At 49.7% G+C, this 20219-nt stretch overlaps 1 protein-coding gene across 1 annotated transcript in view; it reads left to right on the top strand.

The window, feature by feature from the left end:
* The window catches only part of LOC132809438 (zinc finger protein 271-like), a 37205-nt gene extending 17230 nt beyond the window's left edge, over positions 1 to 19975 (top strand). Inside the window, exons 3-4 of the mRNA XM_060822557.1 lie at positions 6518 to 6538; positions 18304 to 19975. Of these exons, the coding sequence (XP_060678540.1) occupies positions 6518 to 6538; positions 18304 to 19405 (1123 nt within the window). The 3' untranslated portion in view covers positions 19406 to 19975. The remainder of the gene's footprint in view (positions 1 to 6517; positions 6539 to 18303) is intronic.
* The last annotated feature ends 244 nt before the right edge of the window (positions 19976 to 20219 follow it).

Here is a 20219-nt window from a genome sequence, read left to right as displayed (position 1 = left end):
GAATCTGGACGATATATTTTGATTAAAGCCCTCATAAATGGAGAGGAATATGGGATCTTAAATGTATACTGCCCCCGGCACACCCCTTTAAATTCATAACGGAAGCTTTTTCAAAACTGATGGCCTTTGGTGCCCGTCATACAATTATAGGGGGAGACTTTAATTGTATTATGGATCCGGAAATAGACAGGATTCCCAAGAGTGCCGCTGGAGTATCTCCCAGATCTAGACAACTGGTGGACCTGAATAAAGAATTAGGATTGGTAGATGTATGGAGATGTCTCCATCCACAGGGTAGAGATTTTTCTTTCTACTCTAATCCACATAAATGTCACACAAGAATTGATATGTTTTTTGCCCCATCGATTTTTCTAAACTCTATAGCAACCTGTAAAATAGGTACTATAGCAATCTCTGACCATGCCGCTGTATACATGGAAACTAAGGTAAAGAACAATGGGACATCTGCTCGGCATTGGCATATGGACCCCTTCCTGATAAAAGATAGCAAATTTTTAAAGTACTTCTCCCAAGAACTTAAAACTTTTTTAGAAATTAATACTGGTACGGCTAGCAATCCGTCAATGATGTGGGAGACCATCAAAGCTTATGCACGAGGTTTGATCATCTCCTATTCAGCGACCCAGAGGAAAATGAAGGGAGAGCAACAGCGTCTGCTCGAAGCTCGCCTAAAAGCAGCCGAAACAGCATACGCTGATAGACCTTCTATCACAAAATTGCAGAGGATTACAGCTCTTAGGACAGCTTTAAACACCGTGCTTACTCAAACGGCTAAAAGGGAAATATTATTTGCGAAACAAAGATTATATGAATATGGCGACAAACCGGGTAGATACTTAGCATTTCTTGCAAAGAAAAAGAAAGCCCCTCAAACTATTCCAACCATCAAGGAAAGTACAGGTACCCTGACTCATGATCATAAAAAGATCAATGCGACCTTTAAAGAATTTTATTCTGAACTATATAGATCGCAGGATTGTGAAGATAGGATTAGGAGGATGCAGTCATTTTTTAAAAATTTGACCTTCCCGGGCCTGACTCCGGAACAGGTGTCGGCCCTAAATATCCCTTTAACAGTCCAAGAAATACTTGAGGCAATTAGGCAACTTCAGAGCGGAAAAGCACCGGGCCCGGATGGTTTTCAAGCTGAATTCTATAAAGAATTTACAGGAATATTGGTTGACCCACTTATGGATATGTATAATTTTGCGCATAGTCAGGTCTGTCTCCCGCCCATGCTGAAAGAAGCAAATATTTCTCTTATCCTCAAAAAAGGAAAAGACCCAGAAGATTGTGCATCTTACAGACCAATATCCTTACTAAATGTAGACTTTAAAATTCTCTCAAAAATGTTAGCACTAAGACTAGAAAGGGTACTGCCATATATTATAAAGGAGGACCAGACGGGATTTATTAAGGGCCGCAGATCATCCAATAATATCAGAAGGGTCTTGAATATGATCCAAGCCTGTCATCAGGGAAAGATACCAGGAGTAGTAATTTCATTGGATGCGGAAAAGGCATTTGATAGGGTTGAATGGTCATATTTATTTTACACATTGGAAAGGTTTGGCGTTGGACAGGTGTTTACCAAATGGGTTTCAACATTGTATAGTGACCCCAAAGCAGCTGTTATTACTAATGGGTTAAGATCGGATGGCTTCAGTGTGGGTAGGGGCTGCCGTCAAGGATGTCCTCTCTCACCATTGTTGTTTACACTGATAATCGAACCATTAGCAGAAGCCATCCGGACTGATCCTAATATAACGGCCCCGAGGATTGGTACAGGTAAACACAAAATTACCCTCTATGCAGATGACGTTCTCTTATTCCTCAGTAATCCTTTAATGTCAGTGCCTCGTCTAATTCAAGTTATTAATACATTTAGTGCATTCTCAGGCTATAAAATTAATTTTTCAAAATCGGAAGCCATGCCAATGGGTGGTCTGGCTATGATACCCCACTTAATGGACGGATCCCCTTTTCCCTTCCGTTGGTCCCTGGAGGGCTTCTTATATTTAGGTATTTTTATCACGCCAGTATTTGATCAGCTGTATAGGGCTAATTTTGTACAATTAATGGAAAGGATAAGGCAGGACCTCCAGCGATGGAGAGACCTTCCGATTTCCTGGGTAGGGAGAATAGCATTAATTAAAATGAATGTTCTGCCCCGTCTCTTATATCCTATGAGAATGCTCCCGCTGATGCTGCCAAGGCTAGCCCTACGTAAATTATATGGCTGGTTGGGCTGCTTTATTTGGAACCATAGACGGCCCCTTATTAAGCTGAAGAAGCTACAGCTTCCACAGGCAAGGGGAGGACTGGACTTCCCAGACTTTAGGAAATATCAGTTAAGCTCCCTACTAAGTTACATAGCTGATTGGGTTTCATCTGATCCACAATCAATTTGGCTGGATATCGAAGCCTCCCAAGTAAAATACCCACTTATTAACCTTTTATTTTCAGATAAGAGGAAAATCATTACAGACCACTGTAAAAATCCCATAATATTAAACACAATTAAGGCCTGGAATATAATGCGGCAAAATGAGGGTAACTCACATAAAACATCCCCCCATGCACCAATAGTAGGCGCATGGGGATTCCAACCGGGGATTACAGATGCCACCTTTAAACTCTGGAGATCCAGGGGCATCTCATGCTTAGGGGACCTATTTAAAGATGGGATCCTGATGTCCTTTGAGCAGCTGCGTCTGAAATTCGGAATACCTAATGGGGATCTCTTTCGATACTTCCAAGTTCGAGATTATATACAGAGGAAGACTACATTAATAGATAGTCTTTATAAATCAGACAGAGAACGTAATGTCTTACGACCAGCGGGGGCATCCTCCGTTAGTACTATATACCATTTGCTACATGATGGAGTCTCAGGAGACATGGATGACCTGCTTAAAACATGGGAGCAGGACTTGGGGCTAGAAATCTCTGAGGATATGTGGAATGACATTTGGGAAAATGCTAGAAGAATTGCTATCTGTAACAGAACTCAGGCTATCCAACTAAAGATACTTCATAGGGCCCATATAGCTCCGGCTCGACTGGCAAAATTTAAGGCAGGAGCATCTCCAATGTGTCCTAAATGCAAAATAGAGGTGGGTACTCTTGTACATTGTCTGTGGACTTGTCAGAAAATCCGCAGATACTGGACTAAAGTGGCAAATACCCTGACAGAAATTTTAGGAACGGACATTAGGGTGGACCCTGTATCTCTCCTTTTGGGCTTTTCGAACCTCTCATCTCTGGATATGCATGGGAAGAGACTATTTTCTATTCTCTCTTTCTGTGCAAGGAAAAATATTTTGGTGAACTGGGTGGCTGAGGGCCCCCCTGGACTTTCAAATTGGCACAGATTAATTATGGAATATATCCCCCTTGACTTCCTCACAAATATGGTGCACCGAAAGACTGAATTATTTTATAAAATATGGCAGCCCTTTTTGAATTATATAAATGCAGATATTTCGGCTATCCTAACAAGGGCTTTTATTTAGTGAAGATTTCAGACCGGGCTGCTCCGGGGCCCCTTGGGAGAGGAATCCTGCGCGAATACGGGTTTTATTATATTTGATGTTTATACATTCCGAGCATGTAAGAGACTTAGGTAGACACTCTGGTTAGTTATAGGTTAGATTAGTAGAAAGTTGAGTGTTTTTTTCTTTCTTTTTTCGTTTGTTTTTCTTTTTTTGTTTTCTTTCTTTCTCTTTTCTTTGTTAAATTATGACTATTGTATATATGATTTAATTGTACATCAATGTTTGTATTTGAGAGTTTTGTTTATTTTTGTAAATTTGCAAAAATGTTAAATTTCAATAAAAAATCTACAAAAAAAAGTGTTGCAAATCTCCACCCCACACACACACACACACACACACACACACACTTCAATTCTCACTCTGCTGTGTCTGATATTACCCATCCCCCAGTATTGTGCAGAAAGGGACTTATTACCTAAAAAAGCTGTAAATCTCCATTCCACACACTCTTTAACTCTCGCTGTACCTAATTCCCACCTCCCTCCCCCATGCTCCAGCAGGGTCTGACTGATGCTCATTGACTGAGCCACACTCACCTCGTCCTGGACACAGACACCCTCCAGACCAACACAACATCAGCTCCCCTTAACCCCCCGCAACGGCGCATGTGCAGGAGCAACCGATCACGTGAATCGAGGGACCGCCGTCGTCACAAAGGCCGCGCGTTGATTGGACGGAGCGCCCGCCCGTGCGGCGTTCCAGCCTTTCCCATTGGTCCACCGCGCAGCGCGTCACGCGGCGGCGCTGTTCTTTGTGACGCCCACGTGACCTCTCTCCCGTACTCTACCTACCGCGCCCCTCCCTTCACCTCGACACGGGGAGGCATGACCAATGGGGAGCTTTGGAGGACCGGAAGGAAGGCTGGTCCTCCTACCAATCAGAGCATCCCGTCATTGTCTGAATGTGGAAGTTGGATCATGAGTTCCTGCTGCTCTCTCTCTCTCTCTGAATGAAGATTGAGTGTTACCCCAGACTGCACCAACCTCTGAGTACAGCACCCTCTCTTCTCACCCCTCCTATTCCATTTCTTTTCTGGATTAAACTGTTGGTTTGTAGGAAGTGAAGTGAAAGGAGGTGAACTCAGGAAAGGTGCATATGCTGGATGCATTGGTCTAGGTCGCTGTCTCTGTCTCTCTCGCTCTCGTGTCCTTCATCAGGAACAGTAGTGTTATGGATGCGGATCATTAGCTGTCTTCCTGTTTGTCCTATGTAGTGTTTTGTGCAGTCCTTATTGTGTACAAAATCCCATGCAAGGCCTGCACAAAACACTACATAGGACAAACAGGAAGACAGCTAACGATCCGCATCCACGAACACCAACTAGCCACGAAACGACATAACCAGCTATTCTTAGTAGCCACATACGCAGATGACAAGCAACATGAATTTGACTGGGACAACACTACTATTATAGGACAAGCCAAACCGAGAACAGCCAGGGAATTCCTAGAGGCATGGCACTCATCCACAGATTCAATCACTAAGCACATCGACCTGGACCCAATATACCGACCACTGCAGCGGACAGCTGGAACTGACAACCGGAAGCGGCAGATTCAAACCACTACAAATGCCGGAGGAAAGATCACAGAAGCGCTTCACAGGAGGCTCCCAAGCACTGAGGATGTCACCTAGACCGGGGACGAAACGTCTGCAACACAAACTCCCAGCTCGGCGAACAGAACCACAACATGTTATGTATTTCCAGTCATACCCGTTACAGGACAGGAGAATACTGGGCTCAATGCTGACTCTGTGGATGAATGTAGTCAGACTCATTCCTCTCTATATCCACAGAGTCCTGTAAGTGTATTCCTCTATAGGGTCCCTCCAGTCTCACTTGGGTATTGATCGACTCCACTACAGTCATCCTCAGAGCGAGCATGTTCTAGGTCTTGTTACCAAAGCAAAGTTCTTGCTCTGATTCTCTTTCCCCTCCCCCCCCACATCTTGGTCTGTCAATATGGTAGAGAGAGAGGGGGGGGGGCAGATAACTAGGTTAGCAAACTGCATGAGGGTGGCATGATGGCTCAGTAGGTAGCACCGATGCCTCAGTGCCAGGGACCTGGGTTCAATTCCAGCCTCGGGCGACTCTCCGTGTGGGTTTCCCCCGAGTGCTCCGGTTTTCTCCCACAATCCAACCTTGTGCAGGTGAGGGTGGGTTGGCCGTGCTAAATTGCCCAGAGTGTTCAGGGATGTGTAGCTTAGGTGCACGTGTCAGGGGTAAATATAGGGGAATGGGTCTGGGTGGGATACTCTTCACAGGGTCGGTATGGACTTGTTGGGCCGAAGGGCCTGTTTCCACACTGTAGGGGCTCTAATTCTTAAATTTTCTTGGAGCCAGATCTGCCAAATGTCAGGAATCAGAAAAATTGGGAGGGAGCGTATTAGGTACGGCAGTAGGGAGAGTGTGTGGGATGGAGACTCACAGGTTTTGGGTTATGGGCGTGGAATGAATATTCCGTGAAATCGATCTGTTAAACTCTGAGATTCTACGTGATACTGACAGCGATGACTTACTAATTTACAGGCTTTCACAGGAGGATTTATCTGCACATCTCGAACAAATTGCCTCAGCCAGCTTGACTCATTGGGACTGGAATTTTATCGATCTTTTGAGTGGAGAAGGAGGATTGTCCCGCCTGCTTCCAGAGATCTGACTGGTAAAGCACTGAGATGCCGCTGTTCGAGGGTGGAGGGAGCTTTACCGGAGCGGAGAGTTAGCCAGCCGGCCACCCGCAGCAGAGTGGGACGTCAGAGGGAGCGTCGAACCTGGAGGGAGCCCGCGCCGTGGGGAAACCTTGGAAGTGTGGGGAATGCGGGAAGGGGTTTCGAGTCCCCTCTGAGCTGGAGATCCACCGGCGCGGTCACACCGGGGAGAGGCCGTTCTCCTGCCCCGAGTCCGGCAAGGCCTTCATTGGGTCCTCCAAGCTGCTGAGGCACCGGCGGGTCCACACCGGGGACAGGCCGTACCCCTGCCCCGAGTGTGGCAAGGCCCTTCACCCAGCTGTCCCACCTGCAGACGCACCGGCGCCTCCACACACCAGGGAGAGGCCTCTCACCTGCCCCGGGGGCGGCAAGGCCTTCAATCGATCGCCGACCCTGCGGACGCACAGGCGCCTTCCCAACGTGATCGCACGGAGTTGAAGTCTGCAGGGAATCCCACCCAGGACTGGGGGGATCGTGCCCGTGGGGGGATTGTGCCCCGTTCGAAGGCAGTGGGTGAAGCGGGAAGGTGGCGAGGCTTCCTTTCTGCCGGACTGGCCGCTCTCGCTCCCTTTGCTTCCCGTGGGACCGATGCTGTTTGAGGCTGGGACTGCACGTTCCCCGTGCCAAAGATCTGCAGGAGCTGAGGAAGTGCACTCCTTTCACACCGGATGGTAAATCATGTTTGTCCCATCTATTTCAGTCTTAAATACCCTCCGTGACCTGGCCTCCCAGCCTCCTGTGGCAGTGAATTCCCCAGATTCCCCACTCTCTGTCTGAAGAGGTTTCTCCTTATCTCCGTTCTAAAAGGTCTAAGGCTGTGCCCTCGGCTCCTGGTCTCTCCTACCAATGGAAACATCTTCCCAATGGCCACAGATAGATCAAAGTCAAATACAATAGCCTCTATTCCATTGAGTGTCCAGCACACTTTATAACACTTTGTAAAATCAGGAGGGCCATTGATGAGGTGAGTGGCAGGTGTCTTTTCCCGATAGAATAAAGAATATTCCAGCACAGGAACAGGCCCTTCGGCCCTCCAAGCCTACAACGATCCAGATCCTCTATCTAAACCTGCTGCCTATTTTCTCAGGATCTGTATCCCTCTGCTCCCTGCCCTTTCCTGTATCTGTTGAGATACATCTTAAATGACGCCATTGTTCCCGTCCCTACCATCTCCGCTGGCAACACATTCCAGGTACCCAGCACCCTCTGCGTAAAGAACTTTCCATACATATCTTAAATCTTTCCCCTCTCACTTTGAACTCATGACCCCAGGTAACTGAGTCCTCCACTCTGGGGGAAAAACATTTCTTGCTATCCACCCTGTCTATACCCCTCATGATTTTGTTGGCCTCAATCAGGTCCCCCCCCACCCCAACCTCCATCTTTCCAATGAAAATAATCCTGATCTATTCAAACTCTCTTCATAGTTAGCATTCTCCATACCAGGTAACATCCTGGTGTACCTCCTGTGCACCCTGTCCAAAGCATCCACATCCATTTGGTAATGTGGCGACCAGAACTGTACGTGGTATTCCAAATCTGGCCGAAACAAAGTCTTGTATAACTGTAACATGACCTGCCAACTCTTGTACACAATACTCTGTCCGCTGAAGGAAAGTGTGCCATATGCCGCCTTGACCACTCTACTGACCTGCATTGCCATCTTCAGGGAACAATGGGCCTGAACACACAGATCTCTCTCTACATCAGTTTTCCCCAGGACCTTTCCCATATGACCTCACTGCTCGAGTCCTTCATAGTGCCCTCCTTCAGCACAGCTGTGATAGCCTCTCTGACCAGTAATACAACTCCTTCACCTCCCTCTCCATCCCACCTGAAGCATCGATATCCTGGGATATTTAGTTGCCAATCTTGTTCTTCCCTCAACCAAGTCTCAGTATTAGCAATAACATCATCCTCCCAGGTACGACTCCAAGCCCTAAGTTCATCTGCCTTACCTACTACACTTATCGCATTAAAACAAATGCACCTCAGACCACCTGTCCCTTTGTGTTCATCATCTGTTCCCTGTGACTCTTCCCCTTTGTCACACTGACTTTATTATCTCGCTCCTTACAGGCTTTAGTTACTACCTCCTTCCTGACCACGAACCTCCTCATTTGTTTCCCATCCCCCGCAACATTAGTTTAAACCCTCCCCAGCAGCGTTAGCAAAAGCAACCCCAAGGATATTGGTTCCAGTCTGGCCCGGGTGTAGCTCGTCTGATTTGTAATAGCCCCTCCACCCCCAGAACTGGCCCCAATGTCCCAACAATCTGAACCCATCCCTCCTGGAATTTTATCGGTTCCCATGCGATTCCCCATCATTCTGTTCAAACCTATTGAATTCATTGCCAATCGACTCGATCCCTCCTGATCCATGAATCCTCTCCTCTCAGGAATCAATTTGATGAACATTTGTTATCTTCCGTGTATTGAAGAACTTCTCTTTTCAATCCTCCCACTTCCTCCAAACTAAAGGAGTTGCCATGGGCACCCGCATGGGCCGCAGCTATGCCTGTCTCTTCGTAGGATATGTGGAACAGTCCATCTTCCGCAACTACACTGGCACCACCCCCCACCTTTTCCTCCGCTACATCGATGACTGTATCGGCACTGCCTCGTGCTCCCACGAGGAGGTTGAACAGTTCATCAACTTTACTAACACCTTCCATCCCAACCTCAAATTCACCTGGACTGTCTCAGACTCCTCCCTCCCCTTCCTAGACCTTTCCATCTCTATCTCGGGCGACCGACTCAACACAGACATCTACTATAAACCGACTGACTCCCACAGCTACCTGGACTATACCTCCTCCCACCCTGCCCCCTGTAAAAACTCCATCCCATATTCCCAATTCCTTCGTCTCCGCCGCATCTGCTCCCAGGAGGACCAGTTCCAACACCGCACAGCCCAGATGGCCTCCTTCTTCAAGGACCGTAGATTCCCCCCAGACGTGATTGACGATGCCCTCCACCGCATCTCCTCCACTTCCTGCTCCTCCGCCCTTGAGCCCCGCTCCTCCAACCGCCACCAAAACAGAACCCCACTGGTTCTCACCTACCACCCCACCAACCTCGGTATACAACGTATCATCTGCCGTCATTTCCGCCACCTCCAAACGGACCCCACCACCAGGGATATATTTCCCTCCCCTCCCCTATCAGCGTTCCGCAAGGACCACTCCCTTCGTGACTCCCTCGTCAGGTCCACACCCCCCACCAACCCAACCTCCACTCCCAGCACCTTCCTCTGCAACCGCAGGAAATGTAAAACTTGCGCCCACACTTCCACACTCACTTCCCTCCAAGGCCCCAAGGGATCCTTCCATATCCGCCACAAGTTCACCTGTACCTCCACACACATCATCTATTGCATCCGCTGCACCCGATGTGGCCTCCTCTATATTGGGGAGACAGGCCGCTTACTTGCTGAACGCTTCAGAGAACACCTCTGGGACGCCTGGACCAACCAACCCAACCACCCCATGGCTCAACACTTTAACTCTCCCTCCCACTCCACCGAGGACATGCAGGTCCTTGGACTCCTGCACCGGCAGAACATAACAACACGACGGCTGGAGGAGGAGCGCCTCATCTTCCGCCTGGGAACCCTCCAACCACAAGGAATGAACTCAGATTTCTCCAGTTTCCTCATTTCCCCTCCCCCCACCTTGTCTCAGTCAGTTCCCTCAACTCAGCACCGCCCTCCTAACCTGCAATCTCCTTCCTGACCTCTCCGCCCCCACCCCGCTCTGGCCTATCACCCTCACCTTGACCTCCTTCCACCTATCACATCTCCATCGCCCCTCCCCCAAGTCCCTCCTCCCTACCTTTTATCTTAGCCTGCTTGGCAAACTCGCCTCATTCCTGATGAAGGGCTTATGCTCGAAACGTCGAATTTCCTATTCCTTAGATGCTGCCTAACCTGCTCTGCTTTAACCAGCAACACATTTTCAGCAGAGCTCAGAAATACGAAGGGTGCAGTAACAATGTTGGGGCTATACTACAGGCCTCCCAATAGTGAGCGTAAGATTGAGGTACAAATATGTAAACAGATCATGGAAAGATGTAGGATAGGTGGTGGTGAGAGGAGATTTTAATTTTCCCAACATTGACTGGGATTCACTTACTGTTAGAGGAGCAGAATTTGTAAGGAGAATCCAGGAGGGTTTCCAGAGTAGTATGTAAATAGTTCAACTCGGGAAGGGGCCATATTGGACCTGGTGTTGGGGAATGAACCCGGCCATGTGGGTGAAGTTTCAGGTGGGGATTACATTGGGGATAGGGATCACAATTCCGTAAGGTTTAGAATACTCATGGACAAAGACGAGAGTGGTCCGAAAGGAAGAGTGCTTATTGGGGAAAGGCCAACTATACCCAAATTCAGCAGGCGCTGGGGAAGTGTGGATTGGGAGCAGCTTTTTGAAGGAAAATCCATATTCGATATTTGGGAGGCTCTTAAAGAGAATTGATTCGAGTTCAGGAGAGAGATGTCTCTGTGAAAATGAGGGATGGAATTGGCAAGATTAAGGAACCATGGATGACAGGTGAAATTGTGAGACTTGCTGAGAGGAAAAAGGAAGCATACATAAGGTCTAGGCGACTGAAGACAGACAAAGCTTTGGAAGAATAACGGGAAAGTAGGACCAATCTGAAATGAGGAATTAAGAGGGTTAAAAGGGGCGATGAGATATCCTTAGCGAGCAAGGTTAAGGACAACCCCAAAGCCCTTTATTCATATATAAGGAGCAAGAGGGTAACTAGAGAAAGGGTGGGCCCACTCAAGGACGAAGGAGGAAAGATGTGTGTGGAGTCAGAAAATGGGCAAGATTCTTAATGAGTACTTTGTGTCAGGTTTAACTGAGGAGAGGGACAGGGTGGATGTTGAGGTTAGGGATAGATCTTTGAATACTCTAGGGCAAGTCGGCATAAGGAGGAGGAAGTGATGGGTATTCTAAAAAGGCATTAAGGTGGTCAAAGTCCCCAGGTCCTGATGGGATCTATCCCAGGTTACTGAGGGAAGCAAGAGAGGAAATAGTTTGGGCCTTAACAGATATCTTTGCAGCTTCCTTGAACACAGGTGAGGTCCCAGAGGACTGGAGAATTGATAATGTTTTCCCCTTGTTTCAGAAGGGTCGCAGGGATAATCCAGGTAATTACAGACCTGTGAGCTGGATGTCAGTGGTAGGGAAGCTGCTGGAGAAGATACTGAGGGATAAGATCTGTTTACATTTGGAAGAAAATGAGCTTATGAGTGATAGGCAGCATGGTTTTGTTCAGGGAAGGTCATGTCTTAGCAACTTAATACAATTCTACAAGGAAATGACACAATTGATTGATGAGGGAAGGGCTGCAGATGTCATAGACATGGACTTTACTTGGGCATTTGACAAGGTTCCCCACGGTAGGCTGATGGAAAAGGTGAAATCACATGGGGTCCAGGGTATTCTAGCTAGATGGATAGAGAACTGGTTGGGAAACAGGAGACAGGGATAGTATTGGAAGGGAGTTTCTCAAAACTGAGACGGTGACCAGTGGTGTTCCACAGGGCTCCGTGCTGGGAGCACTGCTGTTTGTGATATATCTAAATGATTTGGAGGAAGGTGTAGGTTGCCTCATTAGCAAGTTTGCAGTTGACACTAAGACTGGTGGAGTAGCAGATAGTGAAGAGGACTGTCAGAGAATACAGCAGAATGGAGAATAGACTGGAGAGTTGGGCAGAGAAATGGCAGATGGAGTTCAATCCAGACAAATGTGAGGTGATGCATTTTGGAAGATCCAATTCTAGAGCAAACTATACAGTAAATGGAAAAGTCCTGGGGAAAACTGATGTAGAGAGAGATCTGTGTGTTTAGGCCCATTGTTCCCTGAAGATGGCAATGCAGGTCAGTAGAGTGGTCAAGGCGGCATATGGCACACTTTCCTTCATCGGACAGAGTATTGAGTACAAGAGTTGGCAGGTCATGTTACAGTTACACAAGACTTTGTTTTGGCCAGATTTGGAATACCACGTACAGTTCTTGTCGCCACATTACCAAATGGATGTGGATGCTTTGGACAGGGTGCAGAGGAGGTACACCAGGATGTTACCTGGTATGGAGGATGCTAACTATGAAGAGAGGTTGAATAGATCAGGATTATTTTCATTGGAAAGACGGAGGTTGAGGTGGGACCTGATTGAAACCAACAAAATCATGAGAGGTATAGACAGGGTGGATAGCAAGAAATGTTTTTCCCCAGAGTGGAGGACTCAGTTACCTGGGGTCATGAGTTCAAAGTGAGAGGGGAAAGATTTAAGATATGTATGGAAAGTTCTTTACGCAGAGGGTGCTGGGTACCTGGAATGTGTTGCCAGCGGAGATGGTAGGGACGGGAACAATGGCGTCATTTAAGATGTATCTCAACAGATACATGAAAGGGCAGGGAGCAGAGGGATACAGATCCTGAGAAAATAGGCAGCAGGTTTAGATAGAGGATCTGGATCGGTGTCGGCTTGGAGGGCTGAAGGGCCTGTTCCTGTGCTGGAATATTCTTTATTCTATCGGGAAAAGACACCTGTCACTCACCTCATCAATGGCCCTCCTGATTTTACAAAGTGTTATAAAGTGTGCTGGACACTCAATGGAATAGAGGCTATTGTATTTGACTTTGATCTATCTGTGGCCATTGGGAAGATGTTTCCATTGGTAGGAGAGACCAGGAGCCGAGGGCACAGCCTTAGCCCTTTTAGAACGGAGATAAGGAGAAACCTCTTCAGACAGAGAGTGGGGAATCTGTGGAATTCACTGCCACAGGAGGCTGGGAGGCCAGGTCACGGAGGGTATTTAAGACTGAAATAGATGGGACAAACATGATTTACCATCCGGTGTGAAAGGAGTGCACTTCCTCAGCTCCTGCAGATCTTTGGCCCGGGGAACGTGCAGTCCCAGCCTCAAACAGCATCGGTCCCACGGGAAGCAAAGGGAGCGAGAGCGGCCAGTCCGGCAGAAAGGAAGCCTCGCTCCCTTCCCGCTTCACCCACTGTCTTCGAACGGGGCACAATACCCCCCACGGGCACGATCCCCCCCCCCCCAGTCCTGGGTGGGATTCGCTGCAGACTTCAACTCCGTGCGATCACGTTGGGAAGGCGCCTGTGCGTCCACAGGGTCGGCGATCGATTGAAGGCCTTGCCGCCCCTGGGGCAGGTGAGAGGCCTCTCCCTGGTGTGTGGAGGCGCCGGTGCGTCTGCAGGTGGGACAGCTGGGTGAAGGGCCTTGCCACACTCGGGGCAGGGGTACGGCCTGTCCCCGGTGTGGACCCGCCGGTGCCTCAGCAGCTTAGAGGACCCAATGAAGGCCTTGCCGGACTCGGGGCAGGAGAACGGCCTCTCCCCGGTGTGACCGCGCCGGTGGATCTCCAGCTCAGAGGGGACTCGAAACCCCTTCCCGCATTCCCCACACTTCCACGGTTTCCCCACGGCGCGGCCTCCCTCCAGGTTCGACGCTCCCTCTGACGTCCCACTCTGCTGTGGGTGGCCGGCTGGCTAACTCTCCGCTCCGGTAAAGCTCCCTCCACCCTCGAACAGCGGCATCTCAGTGCTTTACCAGTCAGATCTCTGGAAGCAGGCGGGACAATCCTCCTTCTCCACTCAAAAGATCGATAAAATTCCAGTCCCAATGAGTCAAGCTGGCTGAGGCAATTAGTTCAAGAGATGCAGGTAAATCCTCCTGTGAAAGCCTGTAAATTAGAAAGTCATCGCTGTCAGTATCACGTAGAATCTCAGAGTTTAACAGATCGATTTCACGGAATATTCATTCCATGCCCATAACCCAAAACCTGTGAGTCTCCATCCCACACACTCTCCCTACTGCCGTACCTAATACGCTCCCTCCCAATGTTTCTGATTCCTGACATTTGGCAGATCTAGCTCCAAGAAAAGTTAAGAATTAGAACCCCTACAGTGTGGAAACAGGCCCTTCGGCCCAACAAATCCATACCGACCCAACAAGTCCAGACTGACCCTGTGATGAGTATCCCACCCAGACCCATTCCCCTATATTTACCCCTGACACGTGCACCTAAGCTACACATCCCTGAACACTCTGGGCAATTTAGCACGGCCAACCCACCCTCACCTGCACAAGGTTGGACTGTGGGAGGAAACCGGCGCACTCGGGGAAACCCACACGGAGAGTCGCCCGAGGCTGGAATTGAACCCAGGTCCCTGGCACTATGAGGCATCGGTGCTACCTACTGAGCCATCATGCCACCCTCATGCAGTTTGCTAACCTAGTTATCTGCCCCCCCCCCGCGACTTGGACCCAATATACCGGCCACTGCAACGGACAGCTGGAACTGACAACCGGAAGCGGCAGAGACAAACCACTATAAATGCCGGAGGAAACAACACAGAAGTGTTTCACAGGCGACTCCCAAGCACTGAGGATGTCACCTAGACAGGAGACGAAATGTCTGAAACACAAATTCCCAGCTCGGCAAACAGAACCACAACAATGAGCCGCCGAGCTACAAATCTTCTCCCAAACTTTGAATACATAACATGGCTACAACACTATGATATAACTAGAAATAATTATAAATCAAATTTATACAGTCGTAAATAAATACATATTGCATAGTAACACTATGATATATCCCTGTCCAGTATGACTTTTACTGTACAGTTAAACGAAACTTGAAAGGGTTCAGAAAATGTTTACAAAGATGTTGCCAGGGTTTGAGCTATAGGGAGTGGCTAAATAAGCTGGGGCTGTTTTCCCTGGAGCATCGGAGGCTGAGGGGTGACCTTTTTGAGGTTTATAAAATAATGAGGGGCATGGATAGGGTGAATAGACAAGGTCTTTTCCCTGGAGAGTCCAGAACTAGAGGTGAGAGGGGAAAAGACATAAAAAGGACCTAAGGGGCAACTTTGTCAGTCAGAGGGTGGTGCGTGTATGGAATGAGCTGCCAGAGGAAGTGGTGGAGGCTGGGACAATTGCAACATTTAAAAGGCATCTGGATGGGAATATGAATGGGAAGGGTGTGGAGGGACGTGCTGGCACATCGGACTAGATCAATTTTGGCTATGTGCTCGGCATGCACCAGTTGCACATAGGGTATCTTTGTGTGCTATACATCTGTATGACTCTCAATGCTGTCCAGGCGAGTCAGTGATGTTATAACAACAACACTGGACCAGCAATCCAGAGGCCCCAGGCAAATAATCTGGGCTCATGGGTTCAAATACCAGTAAAAACAAACCTTGGGGAAATTAAGTTTATTTTTTTTAAATCTGAATTGAAAACTAGTCTCAGTCATTGAGAGAATGAAACTTTTCTGAAAACCCATTTGATTCAATAACGCTCTTCAGGGAAGGAAACCCGCTAGCATTAACTTGGTGCTGCCTGCATATGATGGCTCACGTGCTTGACTTTTAAAATGCCCCCTAAAGTCTGGCAATCCTCTTGTCTGAAGGGCAGTTAGGGACGAAAACATTGTTGGCCTTGCCAAAAAAAAAGCCCACATTCCATGAAGGAGTTTTTCTCAAATGTGACTTCACATCTGCGAATGGGTCACATCAGAACATCCAGACAAATAAGCACCAAAATGTCTGGTGCTGCAAGAGTACAGCAGGTCAGCCAGCATCTGAGGAGCAGGAGGTTTGATGTTTTGGGCATAACCCCTTGATTAGGAATGTGGGGTGGGCCCAAAGGGACTGAGAGATAAATGGGAGGGAGGTGGGACTGGGGGAAGGGAGCTGAGAATGCTATGGGTAGATGAAAGCGGGGGAAGAAGGTGACAGGTCAGACGGAGGGTGGAGCAGATAGATGGGAAGGCAGATGGATAGGTGGGACAGTTCAAAAGAACAATCCCAAGTTCGAGGGTTGTATCAGGGATTGGGCTGGGGGGGGGGCGGGGGGGAGAGGAAATGAGGAAACTGGTGAAATCAATATTGATCCTGTATGGTTGGAGGGTCCCAATGCAGAGGCATTCTTCCTCCAGGTATCAGGTGGCCTAGGACCCTGCAACCACATGGCATCAACATCGATTTCACCAGTTTCCTCACATTCCCTCCCCCCTCCCACCCCAGCTCCAACCCTCCAACTCAGCACCACCCTCTTGAACTGTCCCACCTGTCCATCTTCCTTCCCACCAATCTGCTCCACCCTGTCGCCATCACCCCCCCCAACCTGCATCTACCTTACCCCCAGCCCCACTCCCACCTTCCTATTTATCTCTCAGCACCCTTTCCACCCCCCTCCCCCTCCGCAATTCCTGATGAAGGACACGAGAGAGACACAGACACACACAGAGACAGAGGGACAGAGACAGCGATCTAGACCAATGCATCCAGCATATGCACCTTTCCTGAGTTCACCTCCTTTCACTTCACTTCCTACAAACCAACAGTTTAATCCCAAAATGAGAAAAGAAATGGATTAGGAGGGGTGAGAAGAGAGGGTGCTGTACTCACAGAGGTTGGTGCAGTCTGGGGTAACACTCAATCTTCATTCAGAGAGAGAGAGTGAGCAGCAGGAGCTCATGATCCAACTTCCGCATTCAGACAATGAGGGGATGCTCTGATTGGTAGGAGGACCAGCCTTCCTTCCGGTCCTCCAAGGCTCCCCATTGGTCATGCCTCCCCGTGTCGAGGTGAAGGTAGGGGCGCGTTGGGGGTGGTGGAGGAGGAGAGAGGTCACGTGGGCGTGGGCGTCACAAAGACCAGCGCCGCCGCGTGACGCGCGGCGAGGTGGACCAATGGGAAAGGCTGCAACGCCGCACGGGCGGGCGCTCATTCCAATTAACGCGCGGCCTTTGTGACGACGGCGGTCCCTCGATTCACGTGACCGGTTGCTCCTGCACATGCGCCGTTGCGGGGGGGCGGTTAAGGGGAGCTGATGTTGTGTTGGTGTGGAGGGTCCCTGTGTCCAGGAAGAGGTGAGTGTGGCTCAGTCAATGAGCATCAGTCAGACCCTGCTGGAGCATGGGGAGGGAGGTGGGATATTAGGTACAGCAAGAGTTAAAGAGTATGTGGGATGGAGATTTACAGCTTTTTTAGGTAATAAGTCCCTTTCTGGACAATACTGGGGGATGGGTAATATCAGAGACAGCAGAGTGAGAATTGAAGTGTGTGTGTGTGTGTGTGTGTGTGTGTGTGTGTGTGTGTGTGTGTGTGTGTGTGTGTGTGTGAGAGGGAGAGGGGGGTGTGTGTGTGGGGTGGAGATTTGCAACACTTTTTAAAGTTAAAAATCACACAACTCTAGGTTATAGGAGAAAATGAGGCCTGCAGATGCTGGAGATCAGAGCTGAAAATGTGTTGCTGGAAAAGCTCAGCAGGTCAGGCAGCATCCAAGGAACAGGAGATTCGACGTTTCGGGCATAAGCCCTTCTTCAGGAATGAGGAAAGTGTCCTCATTCCTGATGAAGGGCTTTTGCCCGAAACGTTGATTTTTTTTGTTCCTGCTCCTCGGATGTTGCCTGACCTGCTGTGCTTTTCCAGCACCACTCTGATCTCCAGCATCTGCTGTCTTTTTGGCCTGGAGGTTTTACTAGCTACCTGATGAAGGTGCAGAGCTCTGAAAGTTCAAACTTCTAAACAAATCTAATGGACTACAACCTGGTGATGTGATTTTTTTTTTTACCTTTGTACACCCCAGCCCAACACTGGCATCTGCATATTGTAACTTGATTGTTTTAGGGAAGTTCTACAGAAACTAGAATGATCTGTTCTGAATTCCTGTTGTGTGCAGGCAGCAATGACTTTTGTAATCCCCTTTTCACAGGATATGAGAAGAGCAGCTTTGCAGGTAGAGCTCCCCAACTGAGTACCATGTGAAGGTCTGACAGAGCCCCTTGATTCGTGGGACAGGAGAGACGTCCCTCTTTCAGTCCAGAAGGGGAAAATTCTTTGAACGTTTTTGTCTGCTTCAGTAGGCTCTTAAAGTATCGTCTTTACCTGAACCACAGGGGCACGTGCCTGAGCCAGTTTGCCCACTGTGGGGAAAGGAAGTCTCAGGAGGCATTCCGCGCGCCATGGAGAAACCGTGGAAGTGTGGGGATTGCGGGAAAGGATTCCGCTCCCCCTCCGTGCTGGAGATCCACCGCCGTGTCCACACCGGGGAGCGGCCCTTCACCTGCTCCGTCTGCGGCAAGGGCTTCACCCAGTCCTCCCACCTGCTGACCCACCAGCGGGTCCACACCGGGGAGCGGCCCTTCACCTGCTCCGTCTGCGGCAAGGTCTTCTCTGACTCGTCCCACCTGCTGTCCCACCAGCGTGTCCACACCGGGGAGCGGCCCTTCACCTGTTCCGTCTGTGGCAAGGGCTTCACCAAGTCGTCCAACCTGTTCTCGTACCAATGGGTCCACACCGAGGAGAGGCCGTTCAGCTGCTCCGTCTGCGGCAAGGGCTTCTCTCACTCGTCCCACCTGCTGACCCACCAGCGGCTCCACACCGGGGAGAGGCCGTTCACCTGCTCGGTGTGCGGCAAGGGCTTCTCTCACTCGTCCCATCTGCTCAAGCACTGGCGGGTCCACACCGGGGAGCGGCCCTTCACCTGCTCCGACTGCGGCAAGGGCTTCTCTCACTCGTCCCACATGCTCAAGCACCGGCGGGTCCACACCGGGGAGCGGCCCTTCACCTGCTCCGTCTGCGGCAAGGGCTTCACCCAGTCGTCCCACCTGCTGCAGCACCAGCAGGTCCACACCGGCGAGGGGGCCTTCACCTGCTTCGTCTGCGGCAAGGGCTTCACCCAGTCGTCCACCCTGCTGACCCACCAGCAGGTCCACACCGGGGAGCGGCCCTTCACCTGCTCGTTGTGCGGCAAGGGCTTCACTCGCTCGTCCGCCCTGCTGCGGCACCAGCGGGTCCACACCGGGGAGCGGCCCTTCACCTGCTCCGTCTGCGGCAAAGGCTTCACCCAGTCGTCCAACCTGCTGCGGCACCAGCAGGTCCACACCGGTGAGGGGGCCTTCACCTGCCTGGTCTGCGGCAAGGGCTTCCCCCACTCGTCCGGCCTCCAGATCCACCAGCGGGTCCACACGGGGGAACATCCTTCCGATAGACCAGAAGTGCACATAATACAGAGGAACTTCGATTATCCAGAATTAGATGAACCAGCACGGTGGCTCAGTGGGTAGCGCTGCTACCTCACAGTACCAGGGACCCGGGTTTCATTCCTGCCTCAGGCGACAGACTGTGTGGAGTTTGCACATTCTCCCCACGTCTGCGTGGGTTTCCTCCTAGTGCTCCGGTTCCGTCCCACAGTCCAAAGATGTGCAGGTCAGGGTGAATTGGCCATGCTAAATTGCCCGTCGTGTTAGGTACATTAGTCAGAGGGAAATGGGTCTGGGTGGGTTACACTTTGGAGGGTCAGTGTGGACTGGTTGGGCCTGTTTCCACACTGTAAGGGATCTAATCGTCAAGCGACTGAAATACATCCTGCATGTGTCCTTTGGATAATCGAGGTTCCTGTGTATTCCAAAAGTGGCCTAACCAACGTCCTGTCCAGACCCCAACCCCTATACTCAGTGCTCTGACCAATAAAGTGATCTGCAGAATCTGCGGGACTTGCTTAATCCTGGGAGGTAAATCACGTGTTTCTCCTTCTCTTGCAGGTGGATCCAAGATTTCACTCTCTGTCCCATTGAGTCTCCAGTCAGGTCCTTCAGCTCAACTGGTCTCTCTCAGTATTTCTGACCCATGTGAGCCTCTACGCACCTCCCCTTCACTTGCTCACACTTGATTTCCCTTACAGCAGCATTCCCTTCAGTTCCTTTCTCCCTGACGTCTGTATCCAGCTTCTCCTTAAATGTCGTCCACCTCGACGTGCTACTGTGGGGGTCATTCCCGCTGCAGACAGAGGTCTCTCCTTTGTAACCTCTTCAAAAGATTTACCGCTGACTTCCCCCTTCAGTCTTTTCCATTTCTGGGTCTCCCCGCTGTTGCGAAACT

Source organism: Hemiscyllium ocellatum, unplaced genomic scaffold, assembly GCF_020745735.1.
Source record: "Hemiscyllium ocellatum isolate sHemOce1 unplaced genomic scaffold, sHemOce1.pat.X.cur. scaffold_1191_pat_ctg1, whole genome shotgun sequence".
Classification (NCBI taxonomy): Eukaryota; Metazoa; Chordata; class Chondrichthyes; order Orectolobiformes; family Hemiscylliidae; genus Hemiscyllium; species Hemiscyllium ocellatum.
This window is presented reverse-complemented; position numbering and strand designations above follow the sequence as displayed.